Source organism: Nycticebus coucang, chromosome 11 (assembly GCF_027406575.1).
Source record: "Nycticebus coucang isolate mNycCou1 chromosome 11, mNycCou1.pri, whole genome shotgun sequence".
Lineage (NCBI taxonomy): Eukaryota > Metazoa > Chordata > Mammalia > Primates > Lorisidae > Nycticebus > Nycticebus coucang.
The window spans coordinates 52,860,850-52,885,934 of NC_069790.1; the positions used below are offsets into that span (position 1 = coordinate 52,860,850).

Sequence of the window (25,085 nt, forward strand, 5' to 3'; positions counted from 1 at the left end):
GAGCAATATTGGTGTACAGTAGGGTACTTTGACACAACCTTAAAAAAACCCCACCTTCTGCGGGTGCCCAGTTGGGTGGTTCCCTTGAGGTCAGCAGCTCTTTGCTAACCTGATCAGACACAGTACCCCACCTCCACCAAGTAGAGAGGAAAGGCAAAAATGCAATAAATCAAACCAAAACAAGCAAACAGAAAACTTTACGGGATAAAATTGGGTGAAAAACCAAATAATAGGGGTAGAAACACTAGCAAAAATGAAGTACTAGTTATTGAAAAAGGCAGCAATGGGAAATTATAATTAAAGTAGAAAAATTGAGAAAGAAAAAGGATCTGTATGGAAAAGGTTGATATTAAAAAACAAAACAATATCAACAACATCAAAATAAACAAAAAAACCAACCAAATCAAAAATAAACAAACAAAAAAGAAAACACAACCAAAAACAAAGCAGTATGTATATGTTATTGAATATTGTCTGGGAACACGTTGTCTCCTGGGGTATGAGATGTTAATCACAGTTCTGATACGACTGGAGGCTGTTGATTTCTCAAACCCCAGCAGGTAGACACACTAAATCTCTCTTCAGCCCACTTAAAAGGCACTTTGAACTTGTAAACTTGCTGAGCAGAAGCTTTCCCAGGAAAGTGCTTGTCGCTGGAATCACTGCTGAAGTGGCTATCCACTTACCCAGTGTGCTAAAACCGGTCTCACTCTGCCCCTGAGGGTTAGGGCTGCAAGGCGGCTCAGACCCCACTTTTAGGCTACTCGGTCGCTGGGTTACCAGCTCCCACCCGATTCTAGCTCTGTGACCCTGAGGGCGGAGCTTGCCGGGGCAGATCGCTCATAATGGCTCCCTGTGAGCCACAGCCAAACACTATTAGCTCCGTCTGGCTCAGCGGCTCAGACTGGGGCCCTAGACAATGGCCAAAGTTCTCCGCACTCCCGCTCAGGTTCTCCCCAAGGCAGTTCAACTGAGTGCCGAGTCCAAAGACCCCAAAACAGTTCACAGGTAAGGCCTTTCTCGTTTGCAGTCTGGCTGCTACTGAACGTACAGTTGCAGGCGGGTTTAGACGGATTGAACACACGCGACCACTTGCGGTTTTTCCACTGTTTTAGTCCTCCTCTTTGGGTCCAGAAGTCTCTCGCTGACTCCCCGTATCCTCACAGGGGTGATGATAGGCAGATCCCACCAGCCAGAGATACCTGGAGTCCTATCTCCCAGGACTCACGGTGCCCAGATGCAAGGAAGCTGTTACTCGGCTGCCATCTTGCTCCGCCTCCCTCATTTTTTATTTTTTGAGTCAGAGTCTCACTATGTTGCCCTTTGGAGATTGCTGTGATGTCACAGTTCACCACAAACTCAAACTCTTGGGCTTAAGTGATTCTCTTTCCTCAGCCTCCCAAGTAGCTGGGACTACATGCACCCACCACAATGCCTGGCTATTTTTTTTTTTTTAATTGTTGTTGTTCAGCAGGCCTGGGCCAGGTTCGAACCAACCAGCCCCAATGCATGTGGCTGGCCTGTAACCACTCAGCTACGGGTGCTGAGCCTGTCCACTTTTATTTTTATTTATTTATTTTTATTAAATCATAGCTGTGTACATTAATGCAATCATGGGGCACCATACACTGGTTTTATAGACCATTTGACACATTTTCATCACACTGCTTAACATAGCCTTCTTAGCATTTTCTTAGTTATTGTGTCAAGACATTTATATTCTACATTTACTAAGTTTCACATGTACCCTTGTAAGATGCCCCACAGTTATAATCCCACCAATCACCCTCCCTCCACCCATCCTCCCCCCTCCCTCCCCTCCTCTCCCACTTCCCCATATTCTTAGGTTATAACTGGGTTATAGCTTTCATATGGATTAGTTCATAAATTAGTTTCATAGTAGGGCTGAGTACATTGGATACTTTTTCTTCCATTCTTGAGATACTTTACTAAGAAGAATATGTTTCTGCTCCATCCATGTAAACATGAAAGAGGTAAATTCTCCTACTTTCTTTAAGGCTGCATAATATTCCATGGTGTACATATACCACAATTTATTAATCCATTTTTGGATTGATGGGTACTTGGGCTTTTTCCATGACTTAGCAATTATGAATTGGGCTGCAATAAACATTTTGGTACAAATATCTTTGTTATAATGTGATTTTTGGTCTTCTGGGTATATACCTACTAGAGGAATTATAGGATTGAATGGCAGATCTATTTTCAGATCTCTAGGAACAGCATCCTTTATGATTCACCTGTGCAAACTTCAACTTGGTTGGCTCATTAGTGTTGCTGGGAGGGTTTATGAAAAAGAGAGTTAAGATCAAACAAGATTTGTTTGATCCATGAACGTGGATTTTATGTTTCTTTATTTTTGTGTATCTCGAAACTTTTGTAATGACCCACCTATTATCTTAAAAGTCAAGTTTGGAGGAATGATTTCATTTTGTCTCCCAGAACTTGAGGTACTTACATATTTTGAAGATGTAATACACTATTGTTCCTTAATCTGGAAATAATATTGAATTTTAAATCTCTTTTCATCTATTATCATTTGGTTAGAAAATGTTTTAAAGAAACTATTACAATTTGTGCAAAAAACCCCATATCCCTCTGAAGCTCAGTAATTCTGTATTCTTTAATGGGTACAGGAGGATTATTTATTTTCAAACTTCTAATAATAACAGCTAACATTTGTTTAGTGTATATTTACCATATATAGGTACAGTTTTAAATAGTCATTTAACACAAATATTTTACCACCTTTTGAGGCATGATCTGTTCTTATCCCTACTGTCCAGATTAGCTTACAAATGCATAAATAGTTTAAGCAATGGCTCCCAGTCCATAGAGCTAGTAAAGGATGAAATCAGGATTCAAACTCGGAAGTCTGATCTTAACTATCATATCACATTTATCCCTTTAGGAAAAAATGCTGAATTTCCTGAATATTTGCACTGATATAAATTCATTGCTTTTGGATAATATGGAAGTTCCTTTCGTCTTCCCTTATAGTGGATTCTGGCTGGGAACAACACTCTACTCAAAGATGCATTTCTACTTGACTATAATGTTTAGCTGAAAGTTCAGGAAAAGAAGGAATGGAACTTTCTTGGGAAAAAGAAAACAACAATGCTAACTGAATTTTCAGATATTATATCTCTTACAAAATCTTAAACAAGAAACCTTCAGACTTGTAACATTTGCAAAGATACCATGAGTGTCTTGGTGGGGGCCTGCCCATGTCTTTGAATTCATGGTCTTTCTCATGAACTGTGATCACTTTCTGCCACTTTAGCGGCTGGGTTTTTTTTTCATCAAAAATTTTTTCAGAAAAGGTGGCCAGGGAACAAGAAAAAATGTACATCTGACCCTGTTTCACAAATCATTTCTGCCTGAATGTCCTTGTTGCCTTAGCAGCAAAACATAGATGTTTCTCAGAATAAAGGTCTGGCTGGGAGGCTACCTCACCCTCTCCCACACAAGAGGGTCATGTAGTAGCATTCATAAGGAGATATCAACAGTCTCTGAAATCAATTAGGTAGGATTATATTCCTGAAAGTGTCCAAGAAGCCTTATGCTTAGAACCGAAATGAAATGTAAATCAAGAGAGTATGTGCGGCTGAGGGACAACTGAACCCCTAAAAACAAAATGTCATTTATCAGTGGGTTGTTGTGGTGGCTTATGTTGCAATCACATTTGACCATTGAAGGGACCTCTAATAACTAGAAAACATGGCTCAAGATTGGTAGGAATTTCAAATCACAGAGAACAAGTCATCAAAATTAATTTTGAACAAATCAACACAGCAGAACCCTGGATGTGCCCAGCCTACATTAGGTAATTTTTACCATTTTCTTGATATCTTTCTGAGGTTATTTCTGAAGGATACCTCCTTCTCAAATCTCATGCAAATCTGCTCTCTCTGAGACTGTCTTTGTGTCTCTGGGAGGGGAGTCTGTTCTGTGGCATGCAAAAGAAGCTGCTTGTGCTACTTTGAATCATCCTGGCATTAGAGCTCCAGTGCAAGGGCTGAAAGGGAGTGACAAGATATCCCTGAGTCTGTTCTCAAGGGAAAGTACCATATGCTAATCCTCAAACAATTAAAGATACTGTAAAATTATGTCATGTTGATATATTAATTTATCTTAATAGAAGAATCACCTCCCTTCTTCTAACACCTGTCATGGTTCTGCTTGAGGACATTCCTAATATTTCCTGCAGGGTTTTTGTCTTAAGCATTTTCTTCTTGCTCTACATTCTAGTGCAAGAAACTGAACATCCTTCCTTTTACATTGAGACTTTATGTCAGTTTAGTTTCTCAGATGTTATGAAACCCATAAAGAAATAGAATCAGATTGGTCCAGTTTTGGAAATGGATACATCAGGGTAATAACCTCTAGTGAATCAAATATCCACCCCCAAATCAATGAAAGACAGTATTAATGAATAAAATGAACTATGTTTCATGAGGAGGATATGGGGGTAAGTGAAATGTTCAGCTTATTCCAAGGTCCACACCACACCTCAATTTTGGACATCCTCCTCTTCCTAACCATACTCTGTCAAGCTTCCATCCCAGTTTTCGAGGTTCTCAAGCACAGGAAATATTTTTCAAGTAGATGACATACTAGTGAAGAGATTTAATAAATAATAGCTAAATGTACAGGCACTAAAATAAAAACTGTAAGCCTGGTAAACATCCCTGCACAACCAAATGCTCTGTGAAGAAATCAGTTTTAGCAAGAAGGCTGGATGTCATCCTTTCAGATGCGGAGCTAGGAATATACATGCAGAGCCTTCTGGCAGCCGGAAGTGTGCTCATCAATTTCTGTCCTTTTTAGCTTCCATGTAATATACCTCTGAACATTCCTAGGCTTTTTCAGATAGCAACCTTTGGTAGGAGAGTTGGACAGATATAGGAAGGCCCATCACTGTTTTATAAAAGTCTAAAGCAAAAGATCTAGTGGTAATGGGTCAAAACCACTGCTATCTGAGAGATTAAAAATTGTGCCCTGCATACTCATTCACACACATTCAAGTTAAGCAACAACTATTTCTTGAATAAATGAATGAATGAAAATAAGGTTTTCAATGGAATGGTCAACAGTATCATACTGCAGACCAGTCACACAAACAGTTGCCTAGGTGGTAACTTCATCTGACAATATTGGGGTTATTGGAAAGCTTTGAAAGAGCAACTTCAATGGAAAGGGTAGGGAGCTGGCAATAGATTGTGGACGGAATCAGGGAGAAGAATGTGGTAGTCAGGAATCTCGATTATTCTTCCAACATATTTGAGTAGTGAAGACAAACAGAATAGGGTTAACATAACCCATCAAAATCTTCTTGTACATTAGATGATCTGTGTTATTTATATTTCTACTTTCTTTTAAAAGTGGCATGAAGACTTAAAATGTATTTACAGTTTCAAAAATACAACTTAGAGCCATGTTTTCTATAATGTCAATATCTTCATTAGAACAGAAAATTCATTAGTGAAAATTTAGTAGTTTTAAAAATACATTTTTATCTTGGTCATTATTTAAACATTTCTTGGCTTAGAGTTATCTTAGTAGCTTTAGTAGGTCAACATATTAAACTTAACTAATATTTCCAGTTGTGGTTTGGACACATTCAACGCTACAAATATACACAACTATAAAGAATTTTACACTTTCTCCTCAAACAAGCATCTTGCATAGATATTTCACCTTTCACACAACTGAAAAACAAAACACTCTCCTACCATCATGATGTTGCTTTTGACCACTTAAATAATTACATTTTTTCATGATATATAATCCCTTATAACCTGATGTGAAGTAAGTCACATGAAACATATGTAGACATCTACATTCCTAGTAAAGAATAATTAAACTTTTTAAAGTTCAAAACTTTTTTAACAGAATGACTATATTTTAGCTTCATGTAAAACATTTTAAGTATAGGTTACTTAAACATTCTAGCTTTTCTAGTTGTCCAAAAATGATAATGTACTTTCGAGTTCTTCTGGCAGGCTAACAACTGTGAACAAGACTGTGGCTGCTCAGTGCATAGGAAGAATCCCTTTACAATTTTAATTATGAATATCTGTTAAATGAAGAATCATAGCTAAGTTGCCAAACTATGTGAATGTTTTTCCTTCAGAGATGTCAGAGTCTAAATGCTATTTCTGTTCTGGGCTTAATTAAAGGGAAGGAATCATTAGTAATCCAGCAATTCTTGTAGAAAGGGCTTTAACCTACATGCACGTCTGCCCGCCAAGACTCTAAATGAGCTTATTAATTTGTTTGAAATGAGACAACTGATCTTGACAATTTGAAGTGGTTGTCAGAATACGTGGATGTCAGCCAATGGCTTCAAGGTAGATGCTTTCCATTCCCAAATTGCTGATGCATGTGGTTCTCAACAGATGGGCTATCTTCATGTGTATGTGTGTGTATGCGTGTGTCATCAAAGGAAAAGCTCTGATGGACAAAGTAAAAGCATTTAGGAGCCTAAAAAGCTGCCAACATTTCTCACAAAGTTGCTGAGTTTAACCTTCATGCCTACTCAAACGGGGAACTAATGTGGAACAGAATCTGCCACTGTAATATCTTCAGGGGGATGTTAGATTTTTTTTTTTTTTGTAATTACATCAATGTTCTATATTATTTCGCATGAGTTTTAATAGCAACTTTGCAACTGGGAGAATTAATTTTATTCCAATGATAAGACTTTTCTTTCCCCTGTGGAAAGATAACATAATATTTACTATATGAACCATTTGTAAGTGTACAACTTAATGGGTGGTATTAAATACATTCACAATGTTGTGTAGCCATCACCACTATCTATACCCCCCCAATTTTTCATCATCCCAACATAAACTCTGTACCTATTAAATAATAACTCCTCATTTTCATTCTCCTCCTAGCCTGTAAGAGTAAGTTTTTAAGAAACATATCACACTATTATATTTCCTTTAATAAATCAAGGTCTTTGTTCTTAGATTAATGGAGAGTGTCCATCCAATATTTTCTAGCAACTCATTTTGTGCTGGAGAAGCCTAAATTGTGTCTACCAGAGCTACATGTGATTCTCAGAAGCTCTTCTAAGAGGCTGCTGACTGGGCCTTACTTTTAGAGAAAATGACACACAGCTCCTTAGATTTTGTTATATATGATGAAGTATGACTTTCCTGTTAGTTGAATCATTTGAATTACCATTTTTTAAAACATGGTCAAACAGTGTCAATATTATTTGGTTTGACCTGACAGCAATCTAGAGCTGAGTTACTAAAATCTGGTATAGTACTGTAATTTTTATTATATTCTTCACCACTTTCTGTTATTGTAGAGTCTATTTCAGAAAGCACAAGTAGGTAGAATATATGAACTATGCTTTTCTCTGTCACTTAAGTGTTCAAAAAAAGATTTTAATTGGAGATGTGAATGAACGGTGGTTCCAAACTCAGTGTATTTTACTTACTGATTTACAAGTAGTGTTATCTTATGTGATCACATTGCAGCCAATTATAATTTATATTAACTTTTCTACTAATTTACTGACAATACTGATCCAAGTAGACTTTGCAGGAGCTCAGGAAATATTACCCCCAAGTACAACTTTTTGGTATAAATAATATTTTGAGTTACAGGCCATTCAAGATCAAAAATCACTGGAGGGGGCTCCTCCTCTATCTGCATAAACTGGGCAAGTGACTTCCTTTCTTCTCCCTGTTATCTTGGTATATTGCAGGAAAGAAGATAGAGGGAGGATGCAACCAGACCTGGCCCAAATCATTAAAAAAAAACCCCAAAAACCCAAAACACCTGTTTTTCAGGTTAATTTCATTTGCAAAGAGAATTATTTACAAGTCAATCTGTTTTTTTCCCATCTGTTTATCTTCCCTGGCACCATTTGTTGCCCTGAAACAGAATTACCTGTACCCCTCACCACTTTCATTTCAAAAAGACAGGTGCAAAAATATCTGAGCTTCATTTCGACATTGAGTAATCACTTTGTGATTCTCCTGTGTGCATGGCAAATAAACCTTTCTCTTATTAATCTTCTTTAATTGTAAGTTGATTTTTCAGGGAACTTTTGGAAGAAAGGAGAAGTTTCCCTTCAGCCCTACAACTTTATGTACCTGAAATGGCACATGAATCAGGTTGTAAAACTTACACTTCCTCTTGGCTTATATTTTAGAGATGCTTTGTTTTCATATGATTGATTTTCAATTATGGGTAGATTTTTAACTATCTGACTTTTGTGGTCCCCCCTCCTTTATTGTTTCAGGTTTTCACTGTGGGTGCAAAGAATTAGGTTACACAGATTGCATTTGTTAGATAAGTCCCTCTTATATATGTCCCCAATAGGTGTTCCATACACGAATGCCCCTCTCCCCCACCTCTTCCCCTCTCCCTGCCCCATCATTTCTCTACACCACCCCTTCTATTACATCATCTACTGCCTTCATATTAAAATTGAGTGCATTGTATTCTTGCTTCCCCGTTCTTGTGATGCTTTATTAAGAAGAATATGTTCCACCTCCATCCAGCATAATACAAAAGATGTAAAGTCTCCATCTTTTTTTAATGGATGAATAGTATTCCATGGTATACATATGCCACAGCTTATTAATCCCTTCCTGGATTGGTGGGCATTTCGGTTGTTTCCACATTTTGGCAATTGTAAATGGAGCTGCAATAAGTGATCTAGTGCAAATGTTCTTATGATAAAACGATTTTTTTTCTTCTGGTTAGATGCCTAGTAATGGGATTGCAAGATCAAATGGGAGGTCTAATTTGAGTTCTTTGAGGATTCTCCATACTTTTTTCCAAAAAGGTCGTATTAGTTTGCAGTCCCATGACCTCTGTGTTTTTCATCTTATAACAAAGATATGAAATTGGTCTGCAATCAAATGATTTTTGAAATACTTTAAGAAAAGAATTGAGAAGTCTCAAGATGTAGTTGGTCATACTGTTTGAGAACACTGGCTCTAAAGCCAGACAGTGGAGGTCAAAACTCAGCCCTATATTTTATTAGTTGTGTAATGTGGGCAAGTTACTTCACGTCCATGTGACAGTTTCTTGTGCAGATGGTGGGTTAATGATAGAGTAGTACCTACCTCTTAGACTAGTGGTGACGAAATGACTTAATATAAATCATATACTCCCAGAGCAGCACTTATTACATAGTAACTGTCACTAGTGTTGGTAATTTTTATTAAGCAGTTAAGTGTTTTGAGAACCCTACTCTATCCTAATGTAGACTCAGTCTATATTGATGTTTTCTAAAAGTAAGCCTTTTATTATACAATACTTCCTCTGAGACAAGAGAAATTGGGGTGCTAAAAATGGAACTTGATCTAACAAGTACTTGATAAACATTAGCTTCCTGTCCCTTCCCTCTTCTTTCCCAAAAAGTATGTTTTTTGACTTTTTCCCAGGCTCTGTATAGAGTCATCACTTCACTGAATTTCAGCGTGGCCATTCTTGAACCATTCTGCCCCTACAAAATGCTCACTGGTCACTTTATTTTATTTGGGAATCGCTTAAGCCCAAGAGTTGGAGGTTGCTGTGAGCTATGATGGCACAGCACTTTACCGTGGGTGACAAAGTGAGACTCCGTCTCAAAAAGAAAAAAAAAAAAGATTTAAAACATTAAAGTTGATAATAGAAGTATCTGGGAAATGATTTTTAAAAGTTGCTAAAACATCTTTCCAATGTTAAGAATAACCTACGATATGATTAGATTATTTATAATTACATTATCAAAGAAAAAGATAAAGTTCTGTCCTCAAACAATTCAGACTTTGATAACCCTTAGTTATTTATTATCTTAGGGAAAGGAAAGATTTGCTTTTGGAGAGAGCCAATGTCATGGATAGGGAGTGTTGGTTTTCTTTAGCTGAACTTTCCTCACAGTGTAATTTTAGGTCTTTTATTGTGGTGTCATTATTCTTTCAGTTGAAAATAAAAAAGGTTAATTGTGTCTGTGTGAATCTGTAGGAGAAACTGTGTAATAGGGACTTGATATCAGTATGTAACTTATATGCAGTTACTTCTGGTTGGAAACCTTAGTGAACTAGAGGGAACCAGAAGGGCATTTATAGACCTACAATTCCCCCAGCCTAGACTGGGTTTCCAAAACTAGCCCACTCCCTGCTCCTTAGTCGATGCTCAGTAAATGTTTCGTGAGTAGATGACTGAGTGAGAGTAATTCACTAAGCACTGAAATGTGAAGCAGAGCAAATTCACTGAATCCTCCCCTACAGCCTAGGAGGGAGACATAGCAACATACCTAGAAATGTGAAGTTGTAACCATATGAATGCTCAGCAAAAGGCAAAAACAGTGCTATCAATATTGTATGACTACAGTAGGGTTTTCACTCAATCAGGGACACCCTCTTTGAATCTATATTGCTTAAAATAAGGTCTAAAAGATAAGTAAGAACGACTTGAAAAGAGAGTGATCAGAGCATACCAGATAGAAGGAATAGCATGTACAAAGACCTGTGGCAGGAGGGAGCAAGAAAGTACAAGAACAGGGTGGTGTGTGAAAAGTGACTGATGGCAGACGGACAGCAGAGGCTGCAGGACTACACCATGCAGGGCCTTGTAGGGAGCTCTGTATGGAGCATGGGCAAAGGGAAAGTCCTTGGGAGGTTTTACTCATATTAAAATTAAAATTAAAAGATTGCTTGAGCAGCAGTAGTAGAAATAAATTAGAACATGCTAGAGTGCCTGCAGGTAGAATACTAAGGACTTGGTTGTAGTCTGAACAGGAGGTAATTTTAATTTGGTGTAGATTATAGAGGCATGGTAGAAGATGGGAGAGGAAGGTAGATTTGAGAGATTTAGGAGACATTGACAATTTTTGGAGGGGCATTGCATATAGTGAGGGAGGGATTTGGAAGTGTCAAGAGTGGCCACTAGGTTTTGGTGTGGTTCAGGAGAGATTTTGGTGCTCCTCCCTGAGATAGAGAACACTGGAAGATGACCAGACCTAAGAATCAAAGATATGAATCTGTCTTTGGAAATGATGAGTCCTGTTTGAAGTTCTCTTTTCCCCAAGTCTGCTCAAGACCTCAATGTATCCTTCTCCTCCCACCCTACTTTAATGCCAGTACCTGGTTCTCATCTGAGCTTCTGCTTTAAACCCCTGCAGTCCAGGGCGGCAGCCCCATGTGGCCATTAAGCACTTGAACTGTGGCTAGTCCAGACTGAGATGTGCTGTAAGTATAAGATACATATCAGATTGCTGTAAGTATAATATACATATCAGATTTCAAAGACTTAGGGTTTAAAATAGTAAAAAATATAATCATTAATACTTTCAAAATACTGGCTACATGTCAAAATGATAATATTTTGGATTTATCAGGTTAAGTAAAATGTATTATTTATTATAATTTAGTTGGTTTTTTTTTTTACTTCTTACTATGATTACTAGAAAATTTTAAATTACATATGTGGCCCACTGTACATTTCCAATGGACAATACTGCCCCAGACAGTGACCCTGTTGTCACATTTCTGGCTCCCTGAGCCCACAGGGCTGCTTGCTGTCGCTAGGATGTGTCACATCACTTTATGCTTCGTACTCTTTCCTGTTACTGAAACTTTGTCCCCTTTCTTTCCTGTAAAATTAGCTACAATTCCTACTTCTTTGTTCAGATTAACTATAACTATTAATTATCTCCTCTGCCATATGAAACCTTCCCAATTCCTTAAGGCAGAAATAAACATTACTGCCTCAGAATCTTACATAGTCTGTTAATATCTTTATTATAGCTAATTCACCTGCTTGTATTTAGTTTCATATTCATTTGTCTCTCCAGCCAGACTGTAAACTTTTGCAAAGTGCAGGTGCAATCTGATTTATGTCTCTAATTATGTAACCTGGTAGTCATTTATAGACATAACATTGTTATTCACCTAGTATCAGGTTGGTGCTCAAGCAAGGGCTGGTGAATAACAATCAAATCTATACATGTTAAATAGCAACCATGTGACTAGTTATGACTTAGATGATTGACAGACAATATCTTGAATCCTCTCAAAACGCTGCAGGGTAGATATAATTATCCTCACTTTGCATATCTTGCAAAATCTCAAGTTGTTAGTAAAGGAGAGAACCAGGATTCCACTGCTCTGAATGACTCCGAAGCCATGTTTTTACCCACTGTGATTCCACATGTGCTGAAAATTGAATTAAAAATAAAGATTATATTCCTACAGCATAAAACGGAAAAAAAAACCCCTATTTCCTAGGATTGGTAGATGATTAAATGAGATAATATATACAAAAGTGTCAGGGCAGTGCTTTATAAATGATGGGTTTTATTAAACCTTGGCTTCCTCTGCTCTTGAGGCCCATAGCATGGGTGTTCTTGATTTCTGAGGAGGGTCAAGGTGGTCCATTTTACCTCCTTGCTTCCCCACATATGCTGATACTCACATGGAAGTCATGAGAAATGGATTTCTGGACTACTCATTTTAACCCAGTCCCCAGTCCTCTTTGTTGTACTCCCCTCCTAGTAAATGGCTCTAATGGCTGACAAAAGTAGAGTAGTGAAATAATTAGTAGTATTGAGGGCACTCAGTGTGTGTGTGTTGGTGAGGGCTGGGGCAGGAATATTAATGGAAAAGGAATCAATTATGGAGTCTTACCAGAGCTATATCGTCTTGGCAAATTCTCAGAAAATCAAACTGATTAAAGCCCTGACTCTTATCTCCCTGTTCTGCCTTACCCAGATATCCTATTTTACAATCAGGCTCACTATGACCTTCTTTACTACCTCAGGCATCTTTGTAGGAAAGGGAAAGGGGAAACACATAGTAAATAAACAGTAACTGTAGGCCAATGCTGGTCTGTGGACCCTTTGTTGAGATGCCAGGCTCCTGAGAAATAATGTAAGCAAGGGAAATATGAACATGTGTTGCTAAGGGGCTAAGATCAGGTAAAGAGAAGCAGTGCCCCTGCAATCTTTGATCCCTGTAATTCCCTTAAAAAGGCAATATTGAGAAATTTCTCAGTTGCTATTGGTACTTGGCTAAGACTAAAGGAAGCTCATGGGCCAAAGGGTAAGATAGTTGCTTTTCCTCTTGATTCTTCTGGTTCACACATTTCAAGGTAAGAATTAAATCAATTCCTTATCACCAACATATGCTCTTGATCAATTTCTTCTCCTCCCTCCTTTCCTTTCCTTCCCCCTTAACGCTCCACTTTCCCCCCTCCCTCTCTCCCTTCCTTTTTTCTCTTTCTCTCTCTTTCTGTCACTTTCTTTTGCAACAGGGTCTTGCTCTGTTGTCCAGGCTGTGCAGTAACACAATCATACCTCACTGCAACCTTGCCCTCCTAGGCTCTAGGGATCCTTCTAATTCAGCCTTTTAAAGTGCTTGGGATGATCCACCATGCCTGGCCTTGGTTTGTTTCTGAACAAACATCAGAAAAGTACTTATGCAGGGTGGGTGGCACCCCAGCCAGCTAAGTGGAGCTGAGCGCAGCTGGCAGAGGAACCAGCAGGCTGGAGGGTAGGCAGGGGGTGCCCAGCAGGAGGCTCCAGTAGCCCGAGGGGCCAGACAACTGCTAGGAAGACACCAGTGCCTTAGTGTCTCCCTCCCTTTGCCTTTGTGGCTGAACAGGGAACCCCCCATTTCCTAGGCCTGGTCAATTTCATATAAGTTTCCTAGGCCTGATCAATTTCTTGTAGGTTTCCTAGGCCTGGGAACAAAAGGGACTGTATCCATTCATTTATTACCAAGTCCTGGCCATATGTAACTACAGAGGATCTATGTGACTATATATAGGCCCCCGGACAAAGAACCCAGAGGGAGCTTTCTTCCCACTTGGGTTTTTCTCTCTGCCAGGAGCTTTGGTGTTTTTGTCTCTGTATTCTTTTCTGTGAAATAAATCCTGTCTTACCACTGATCTGTGGTCTATGGATTCATTCTTTGGATCAGGAAGACCAAGCACCTACTGAAGATGAAATCCAGTATCAGTACTACATAGGGCAGAGCTTTTACTACTAAAAACAAACAAACCAACCCCAAACACGCAAACCCTCAAATTATCCACCACATGTATAATTTAAATGTCTTTCGACATTACAGAACCAAAGCTGCATATAAAAAGGACAGAAAATGAATGGAGCTTTTGGAAAGTGATTCACAATTGTTGCTTTTGTGATCTAAATAAGCTAATGATTCCAGTAACTCCTGAGAATTTGTTAATGATTCCAGTAACTCCTGGGAATTTGCTAATGATTCCGGTTACTCCTAAGGAAAGAACTGTACAGGGTGTCCATAAAGTTCTTCTGCAATTTGAAATAGTTTGACTTTAATCACTGACCGATGGCTTCACTAGAACACAACGAAAATTGTCTTCTTTGGTTGGTTGAACTAAAATCTGCCACTGCTGTCCAAAGACAGTTTAGAACCCATTACAAGAAAGAAGCACCACACAGGAATTCCATATCAAAGTGGATGGAAAAATTTAAAGAAACAGGCTCTGTCAATGATAAGCCGCGGTCTGGTAGGCCATGTGTTAGTGAAGGAACTGTAGTATTTGTAGAAGAAACCTTTCAGGCAAGTCCAAGAATGTCATTAAGACAGGTATCCCTAGAGCTGAAGCTTCCAAAGTGTACTGTACAGAAGATTCTGCGGAGAAGACTTCACATGAAAGCATACAAAATTCAAGTGCATCAAATGTTAGAAGAGGATTATCATGCACGACTAACTTTCTGTCACCAGTTCAATGAAAAACTTAGCAATGATGATGCATTTTTGAGTAATTTAATGTTCTCTGATGAAGCAATATTCCACATTAGTGGCAAAGTCAACAGCAATAATTGTCATATTTGGGGAAGTGAAAATCCACATGAGTCTGTTGAACATTAAAGAGATTCTCCCATAGTAAATGTGTAGTATGCTTTGGGCAAAAATCAAGTCATAGGGCCCTTCTTTTTTGACGGGGGTGTTAATGGTGATAGCTATTTAGAAATACTGCAAAATAATTTATTCCTCAGCTTGAAGAATTAGGACTGACAGAGAATATAGTGTTTCAATGAGATGATGCTTCTTGTTGCATTGCTTTGCATGTTAGACAGTTTCTACATGAGAAATTCCCTAACAGATGGATTGGAAAAGGTGGACCATTTTCCTGGCTTCCACATTCACCGGATTTAACTCCACTGGGTTTCTTTTTATGGCAACATGTGAAAGCTAATGTTTATTCAACCAAACCTCAATCTTTAGAAGAATTGAAAGCTAGAATAACAGATGTGATTGCTGGTATTACTGAAAATCAGCTCGAAAATGTTTTCTGAGAACTACAGAATCATATCACCCTTTGTATTGGTAATGATGGTATTGAAAGTTGAAATGAACAATTGAAAATGAACAAGAACAATAAATGTTTTTTATCCTTTTTACAAAAACAAAAAACAAAAGAAAATGTATGGAATTAGTGAACAACTCAAGGCCTTATATTATTATCAGTTTTGTATTTTTTAATGGTATGTTTTGTCTCTTTTATTTCTTACACTTGTCCCTTAAGTGTGGGGGCTATGTCTTAAACTTCTCCCTGTTTACTTCAGGGCCCTCCACAGAGCAAGTACTTGGTTTCATTTGGTGAGTGATGGAAATGGTCACCCATTTGCGACTTGTATAACTGACAAGGAGATTCCAACTTGAGTGGAGAAGAAGTTGTATGAAAAATGTTTTTTGAAGTAGAAATTTGGAATCTCTAGGCAGCTTAGTTGAATCTCTAGCACTTAGTTGAACTTTAAGAAAACAACTTCTGATTTAGACAGAACTTTTGTGTCTGATTTTATAAAGAGAGAGAGAGAGTCCATGACCAAGAACATGTATAATAAGAATGGCAGTCGCCTGGCTGCTCTGTATTTAATCTGTATAGAAAAATAAGTATGACCCTAGAAAAAATTCAAGTTGATATATGTGCCAGATTGACTTGTACTCAACAGGATGAATGGGAGGCACTTTTGAATTTGATCCACTTACTTTCCATAGAATCATAAATTCTGACAACTGATTTTGAAACAGGTTTCCTTTGTTTTAATTCATCTTGAGCCTAGGCTTATCTTTTGGGGAGCTGGTTTGACTTGACTTTTTTTCTCTTTCTGCACTACAATTGGTCAAAGCCAACACACTTACATAAAGAAATGCCTCTACCATATCAATAGAACATTGCTCTGGTTTCTACGTGTCCTCCCCCCTCCAAAGCACAAGCCTCTGGAGGAACTTGAGACATGAGTGACAATCCTTTATTTCCTTTAATTTGAGAGAAGGCTTGTCTCAATTGACTGTTTCATTTTACTGTTGTTTAGTACAAGCACGAAGAGGGAAATCTCTAGGTTGAATGAAATTTTAAATTGCAAATATTCATTAACTCAAACAAGAGTATTCAGAAATCTTCCTAAGGATAAATTAAAGGTATGAGTGTGAATATAAAAAAAAGTAGAAGGAAACATACCCCAAATTAATAGTAATTATAGATTGGTAATTAATAATTTTCTTTGTATGTATGCTTTTTAATGTGGCAAAATTTACAATGAAGATACATTATGTTAGCATTATAGTAAAAGCAACCAGAATCAGTAGCCACTCTCTTTTACCCTATCATCATGCCACAGGGCCAGAAGCCTGAGAGAACTGCAGAGTGGATCTGTGTGAATGATACCGAGGTGTGAGTTTGGGCAGGCCAGGTGACCTCTCCGGACTCAGGTTCCTGACCTATGAAATGTAAGGGTTTGAGTGCATGAACTCATCCAATTTTAACATGCCTGAATTCTGTGTGAATACAGAATTCTACTGTGAATACACAGTAGGCTGTATTAACTAAAAATGTTCTGGCTTCTAGTGACAGAAATCTTAACTAATAGTGGTTTAAATCAAACAACTCTTGCTACTGAGTAAAAAATTGTTTCAAGGTAGGTAGTCCAGGGTTGGATTGGTGGCTCTGTGAGATTATCCAGGAGTCAGGCTCTTTTCAATTTTTTCTGTGTTATCCTCTTCAATTGTTGGCTTTCATCCTAGGGATTGCTGACTCATAGTTACAAAATCATTTTATCACATCTGCAGGTTGGAAAGAAGAGGTAGAGACAAAATATTTCTCCTTTACAGCCAGTAAGGTCTCTCACATTATCATTGGTCAGAATGGACCCATATGACCAACCTAGACCAATCAGTGACAAAGGGAAAGGAGGGGCTAACCTTGCCTACGACCAATTATCATTCATCTTCCGTCTCTGGGCTCTAAGAGCTGCTGTCCGCTGACCCCAACAAACCAGTGTTTCTGTCAGCAGGGATGGAAGGGGTGGGGGTGAAAATAGACATATGGTAGAAAGCAAAATTTGTCTGCCAGAGCACTTAATAAAGATTTGTAAATGAATGAGTGAGGGCTGCATTATGACTTTTATGGATCCTGAAAACTTTTGCCTTTGTGGGTCCCTTCCATAAAAAAATACTGAAAATTAAATTTTATGACTGAGTTGATGTGAAGGCAAATATAATTCTGCTTTGATTCATTGTTGTATCATTATTATTATGTTCATTAAAAAATCTGATTAAAAAATTAAAATTAAAACATTTCTGTGTGCCCTTAGAAACATTGTGGCCCTAGATCCTGTCATTACTGTGCCTTGTGGATAATTTTCCCTGGGTCTGTGTTGTCTTTCCAAATGGATTATAAACTATTGAGGGCAGGGACTATGTACGAGGTGGTGGTGTTGCCCTCAAATCCCCTGCTGCAACACTGTACCTCTAAGAGCTGCTTAGTAAGCACTACAGTGTTGATCTGACATCACTGTCTCTTCCTAGGGTGAGCCGGGTCCTCCTGGTCCTTATGGTCCTCCGGGAGCTCCTGGTATTGGACAGCAAGGCATTAAGGTAAAGATACTTATCTCTCTCTGCCCATTGATAATTGTTGATTTTATTGTAGGGGCTTGGGTACCTATGATCTGAACTCTGTTAGGCCTAACCCTGGTAGATGAAAGGAGGCTTCCTGTGAAAGTCACTTATATTACATGCTTGGACACTGCAATGCCCTGGTCAATGGGAGTTACCACAAGAATAATCAATGAATCTTCTTATTTACTTGCAGTGAAAAATTTGTCTCCAGATGCCCACCCTCTCACCACTGTGTGTGTAATTCTATTAAGTTTTCATGGACTTTCTTGGACTTTACACATTCACATGCAAATGTGTTACTGGGAAGTGAAACATCTTAACACATCAACTGTCACCACTTATATTAAATAAACACCGAGGGGCTGAATCCAGACAGACCATGGCACTGAAAAAGTCAATATTGACAGAGGTTTGTAGAGAATTAGACAGAAAGAGAAGATCCCTCCTGGGGTGCTCTGCAGCAGGCAGGAGACGACAGACAAGAAGTGCTTATCTTGAATGGCTTTTCTTGTGGTGGAGACAGTAAGATGTTGACGCAGGATTAAAATGGAGAACAGTACAAACAGAGTGCTTTAAATGTCATCAGGTGTCACCATGTATGGCATTTCAACAATAAGCACATTGAGCCTACAGGGAAGGTGGAGTTTATATGGATAGAGTTATTGGAGAAGGGTTTTGAAGATGGAGTATGAAACAGAGTTTGGAGAAGGTGACACTGCCGCATGGAGACAAGGGGGCGGGGCACAGCACATGCACTGTTGACCTGGTCATCTCAGTTATCAAAATGAATTGCCACATAGTCCGTTTTGCCAGTTTCTACACTGGAGTTTGTAAAAGATGAGAGTGCTCTTCCTTAGGTAGAAAGAGATGCTGAATCTTTCACTTAATTGCTCATTTAAATTCACCTAAATTTGAGCCATTTCTTCTTCTCTAGAATTTTTGAAACGTTTGACTGTTGTGCTAGTTATCCTTTTGAAACCTGCAGAGCATTTTGTGCTATGTTTATTCATTATCTTAAAACTCAAACTTTAATTCTATTATTTCTTTCTCTTAGGGAGAAAGAGGCCAAGAAGGAAGACAAGGTTCTCCCGGACCAATTGGAGTTGGGGAGCCTGGACAGCCGGTAAGCAGCAAAAATCCTAGATGGAATAGAGAGGATAAATAGAGCTTTTATTTTTTTCTGGTTAAAATAAATGATCAAGTTGAATCTACTTTGTATTTTTATGAACAACAAATGGTAATAAACAAGGACCAAATCCAAGTGTTATTTTTCATGACATTTGAACTAGGACTACATATATATGTACGTAGGCATCCATGTATTATATATGATGTTAACCACTAGCTCCCTGTTGCTGAAATCTCTTGTAAGATTAGTCAGCTTGTATGAGAAGAAAAGAATTCTCATGTGTCAAAATTTCTTAGGAGATGAGAGATCTGGATTCAGGCCTAATGTTTATACTTTGTAGTTGACTTTCCTGTAACCATGGGAAAATCGCTAAGAATAAGAACCTCACTTATTATCTAATACATAAGTCTGCTCTCAAGCTAGGATTGATAGGGATACACAGATAATACCTGTGTTATTCACAGCTTCTGCCTTCTGTAGCTTTGAAATTTACTATTGTTGGAAGTGAAAAAAGTTTCCATCAAAAGACATCTGAAAAGGAAATGAATAAAACATGATTATTCTATATAAGAAGCTTCTTAACTTTTCAAGTAATCATTTTCTCCTTAGGGAAAAACAGTAGCTGGCTCACTGAGGTACAAATAAAAACAACCAACTGCCGACAGTTGGTTTCCCAATTTGGTTTTATATTTCATAGTTCCTCACATGTATGTGTTAACAGAAACATGTGCTTCTTTACTGTCCTCTGTCAGGGAAAGGGCAGCATGTTGCTTGAAAGCTAGGCTTTTCGCTAATGTCTGGATTCACTAGTTCAGAAAAGAAAGCATTATGTGGAGGAAAAATGTATTGGACTAATTATCTAGAGGCCAGTGATCTAATCTCAGTTTTTATTCACTAGATGAGATCATTAAAAGTAAACCACTGAAAATATTTAGGACTAAGGGGGGAAAAGAGTAAACCACTAACTTCTTTGAGTTTCTATTTGGTTATGTATTGCTTCATAATAAACTACCTCCACACTTAGTGCCTTAAAACAATTATTTGTCAGTGCTTATAATTCCATGGGATAACGGGGGAGTTCTGCATCACGTGAAGTTAGCTAGACTGCCAGAATGTCTAGACTGTTAAAAATGGCCTTAGTTTGGCACTGGCTGTTGTCTGGGAGTTTTTCTGGGCTGTGGCCCCGATACCTCAGTTCTCCTCCTCAGAGGTGTTTGCTAACCTAAAATCATAACAAAGGTGAAAAAGATCCTAAATAGTGTATCAACCTTTCGCACCAAAATTCATTATAAAAAATGAGCTATGTAATTCTTGAATTATTTAGAAGTAACATAAATATTTACCTCAGGACTCTACCAAGGTTCTGCTGAAAGTCTTTGCTTTTCTTTCTTTGCCTGAATTATTTCAAGTGGCTTCAGGTTTAGTAGTACTCTCTTTTCACTCCCACACTAATATAAATTTGCTGGTAGATAGAATTAATATTCTAGCTCTAAGACCTAACTTTGAACCGTCAGCTATCATCTTTATGTGATTATCCCTAGTTTTGGGCTGATCTGGTAGATGTAACTGATTGATGAAAAATAAATTGGTAAGGACTCTCCAGGTGATCTGTTTGTTTTTTGTGCAAGGTTATTCAGAGAAATGGGAATAAAAAATAACCCCTGAAGGAGAACTATAATTTCTTTGAGGTTGAAAAATAAAGTGGATGGCACTGTTTGAAGATAATGGACAATTTTTGTCATTACTTAGGATATTTATCTTTAATGCTTGCCATGTATGTTGAAACCACTTATATTTATTATTAACACTATTGAGATTATTAAGGAAAGTAACAAGATAAATATAATGGACAATAAGTTTATCTCAAAGTCTTCAATAAAGCATTTCACTCATTAGGCCATATTAACTGATAATTAGATCCCTCCATTATTTTTTAATTATGGGTATTAGAAGCCAAATAAGTATGTCATAGTTGTAAGTGGTTCTCATGGCCTTTGAAAGGTCACTGATTTTTTTTTTTTAATAGAAGCATTTATATTTTTGAAAAATGTTTCTTTTTTATTGTCTTAATAAATTAAAAATATAGCTTATTTAACTGAAATACCTATTCTTTTCTGGTTAATAATCATCTTCCATCCTATTTACAATAATTAAACCTTGAATCACTGTTTTTTAAATTCCCCTAAGTGATTGTCCATGAGCATTAACTCTGTTCTCGGCCTCTCATATTTTCACTATCACCTTAGCTGATGTCTAGAAATGCAGAGAAGGATGATCAAGTGTTTATTCTGTGCAGCTTGCCCCTCTCCACGTTGTTTGATTCAAACCATTCCCTTGGAGACTGCCTTATTTATAAAAACTTCCATAAAAACAAATTCTTAGCAACTGCAGGACTCACAATAATTTTGTAATAGTAAATAATTGTTGAATGCTTGACATGTAAGAAGAACTAAATCTGTCCGACTTAATCCTTACATTGACACTTGTGGTTGAGGTCGATACTACTGTTATCACCATTTTGAGGAGGATGCTGAGCTTTAGAGAGATTGAATTACTTGTTTAAGATCAAACTGCTGGTATGTAATATAGCTGGCCTTTGAAGCTGTGTCAAACTGACACCAAAATCTGCTTTTAGTTTTCGTGTAGTACTATAAACTCCATGAGACAGAGGGCAGGTCTATCTGCTATTTCTAGAACCTAGCACAGTTCCTTCCACCTACTAGCCATTTGGTAAATATTATGTTGAATGAATAAAAAAAAGTGAACTGTAAAAAGGTTTTTTATTTTATTTTTTTTGTTGAGACAGGGTCCCACCCTATGCCCCTGAGCAGAGTGCAGTGGGCGTGGTAGCTCACCACAACCTCAGACTCGGGCTGCGGGCACCCCGCTGCCTCAGCCTCGGGAAGCCGCTGGGATTACAGGCGCTCGCCGCGGCGCCCGGCTGGGTTTTTCCATTTTTTTTCACGAGTCGGGGTCTCACTGTCGCTCAGGTGAGTCTCGAACTCCTGAGCTCAAGCGATTCTCCCTCCTCAGCCTCCCACAGTGCTGGGATTACAGGCGTGAGCCAACGCGCCTGGCTGTAAAAAGGTTTTTTAATGTTTAACGTAAATTGTGTTTTGTCATATCATTAGGGACGAAGAATAACTTGTCAGCATTTCCTTTATTAAAGCACGTGATGTTAGGTTGGCACTTTGTGGTTTAGGTTGTAATCTAGTTTTTGTGCTCATATTTGTTATTCCCCTAGCTAATTGCTCTGCTGTTAGAGTAAGAAGTAATGGATACTAGTGCTTTAATTAAGGTGTTGGGATTTTAAAAGCTAGGTTTCCAATAAGCACTGAAATTTAAATTGAATTAGATGTTAGGTTTTTCTTTTTCTTTCTTTCTTTTTTTTTATTTTGCAGTTTCTGGCCAGGGCTGGGTTTGACCCCGCCACCTCCGGCATACGGGGCCGGCACCCTATTCCTTTGAGCCACAGGTGCTGGCCAGGATTTTCTTTTAATTAAAGTCTTTACTAAGTCAGTTATGCATAAATACTAAATAAAACCATTTGTTTAAATGGTTAGGGAAAGGAAAAGTTAGGGAAAGAAAAAAAGTTGAACATTGGAAGACACCTCTCTTTCTGATGAGCCTGTAACTACGATCAGTCCCTGATGCTGTGTTGTAGTGCTGCTAACAGGCTTGAGCAGAAAGCGTCTCTTAAGTCATCCTGGACCACTGCATATCAGGTCCAAAGATTATTCAGAATGTCTGCAGTGTGATGGCTTAGGGGCCTATGGGAAACTCAGTAGACTTTTTTCCATCACAGGTTTACTTCCCTGGCAAGTGAATCCTAATAATCTGTTTAAGTCCTTCAAAGATTCTTATAATAAGTCTCTTGCCCCCTCTTTCTGGCCAAGAAGAAAAGGAGTGAACATTTGTTACCTTTTCAGGAGGTATCATGTTACCAGACTTCAGACTATCTTATAAATCTATAGCTATCAAAACAGCATGGTGCTGGTACAAAAACAGAGAGGTAGATACATAGAACAGAATAGGGAACCAGGAGACGAACCCAGCTACTTATCGTCATTTGATCTTTGACAAGCCTATCAAAACCATTCAGTGGGGGAAAGATTCCCTTTTTAATAAATGGAGCTGGGTGAACTGGCTGGAGACCTGTAGAAGACTGAAACTAGACCCTCACCTTTCACCATTAACAAAAATTGATTCTCACTGGATAAATGATTTAAACTTAAGACGTGAAACTATAAAAATACTAGAAGAGAGTGCAGGGAAAACACTTGAAGAAATTGGCCTGGGAGAATATTTTATGAGGAGGAACCCCCCCCCCACCCCCCACAACCTGGGCAATTGAAGCAACACCAAAAATACATTACTGTGATATGATCAAACTAAAAAGCTTCTGCACAGCCAAGAGCACAGTAAGTAAAGCAAACAGGCGACATTCACAATGGGAGGTCTTTGCAGGTTATGCTTCCTACAAAGGTCTGATAACTAGAATCCACAGAGAACTCAAACTAATCAATAAGAAAAGAACCAATAACCCCATTTCTATGTGGGCAAGATACTTGAACAGAAACTTCTCTGAAGAAGACAGGTGCATGGCCTACAAATACATGAAAAAATATTCATCGTCTTTAATCATTAGAGAACTGCAAATCAAAACAACTTTGAGGTATCATCTAACTCTAGTAAGAGTATCCCACATAACAAAAAACCCCACTACAGATTTTGGTGTGGATGCAGAGAGAAAGGAACACTTCTACACTGCTGGTGGGAATGCAAGTTAATACGACCTTTTTGGAAAGAAGTTTGGAGAATATACTCAGGGAACTAAAAGTAGACCTACCATTCGATCCTGCAATTCCTCTATTAGGTATATACCAAGATGATCAAAAATTATTTTACAACAAAGAATTTTGCACCAGAATGTTTACTGCAGCCCAATACATAATTGCCAAGACATGGAAACAGCCCAAGTGCCCACCGACCTGTGAATGGATTAACAAATTGTGGTATATGTATATCGTGGAATACTATGCAGCCATAAAAGATGGAGGCCTCACATCTTTTATGTTTACCTGGATGGAGGTGGAACATATACTTCTTAGTAAAGTATCTCAAGAATGAAAAAAATAATCCAATATACTCAATACTACTGTGAAATCAATATATAAGCACCTACACGTTCATATGAATGATAAAAATATAACTACAGTTGAGAAAATAGATGGAAGAGGAGGGGGGGAAGGGGAAGGTCGGAGGAGGGAGGGTATTTGGGGGGACCTCACCTAATGTGCATAATTCAATGGTAAAATTTCAAAACTATTAAGAAAAGAGTATAATTAATTGTCTTACCACAACAAATAAGTAAGCAAGGTGATGGATGTGTTAGTTCAATGTAAGCATTTCCCATTATATATCAAATCAGTACACTGAACCCGATAAATTCGTCAGTGTACACAGTTATGATTTATGAAAAAGAATAAATAAAAAAATTTCTGGTTTAAATGGAAACCTCAGTATTATTGTCTTTTATTTTTCAATTAAATCAATTGCTATCCTGTTTTAAAGACTGAGCCTGTGTCCCTCTCTTTTCCTAGTGCCTTTCTGAGTAATAGTTATTTGAAATTCTTAATTTTAATTGAGATCAAAAACCATGTTTCCTCTTAATGATCTTATCAAGATTCCAGTTTTCACATAAAATTGTCAGTGGGTTCAACCAATTTCTGAAATGATTCAAATTTTAATCCAAATTTATCAAGAGAGAAATTAAAACACATGTAAACAGATTTAATGTTTTACAACAGCTGTGCGGTGATTTCTTTTCAGGGCTCCCCTGATACTTAAATTATTGGATCACTCTGCAGCGTTCTCCAAAACACACACTCCTAGATTTTTAGTCTTCCCTTATAGAATTTATTTCCTAATCCTCATTCTGAAGCATCACTTAATTTCCATTTCCCTTTAATTTGAGAACACTCGAATGAACATCTTATGCCAATCAAATGGAATGAGTATTGAATATT

General features: G+C 38.0%; 1 protein-coding gene across 1 annotated transcript in view; it reads left to right on the forward strand.

The window, feature by feature from the left end:
• Positions 1-25,085, forward strand: part of COL28A1 (collagen type XXVIII alpha 1 chain) — a 209,926-nt gene that overhangs the window by 53,679 nt on the left and 131,162 nt on the right. Inside the window, exons 12-13 of the mRNA XM_053553638.1 lie at positions 17,838-17,906; positions 18,982-19,050. Coding sequence (XP_053409613.1) covers positions 17,838-17,906; positions 18,982-19,050 — 138 coding nt within the window. The remainder of the gene's footprint in view (positions 1-17,837; positions 17,907-18,981; positions 19,051-25,085) is intronic.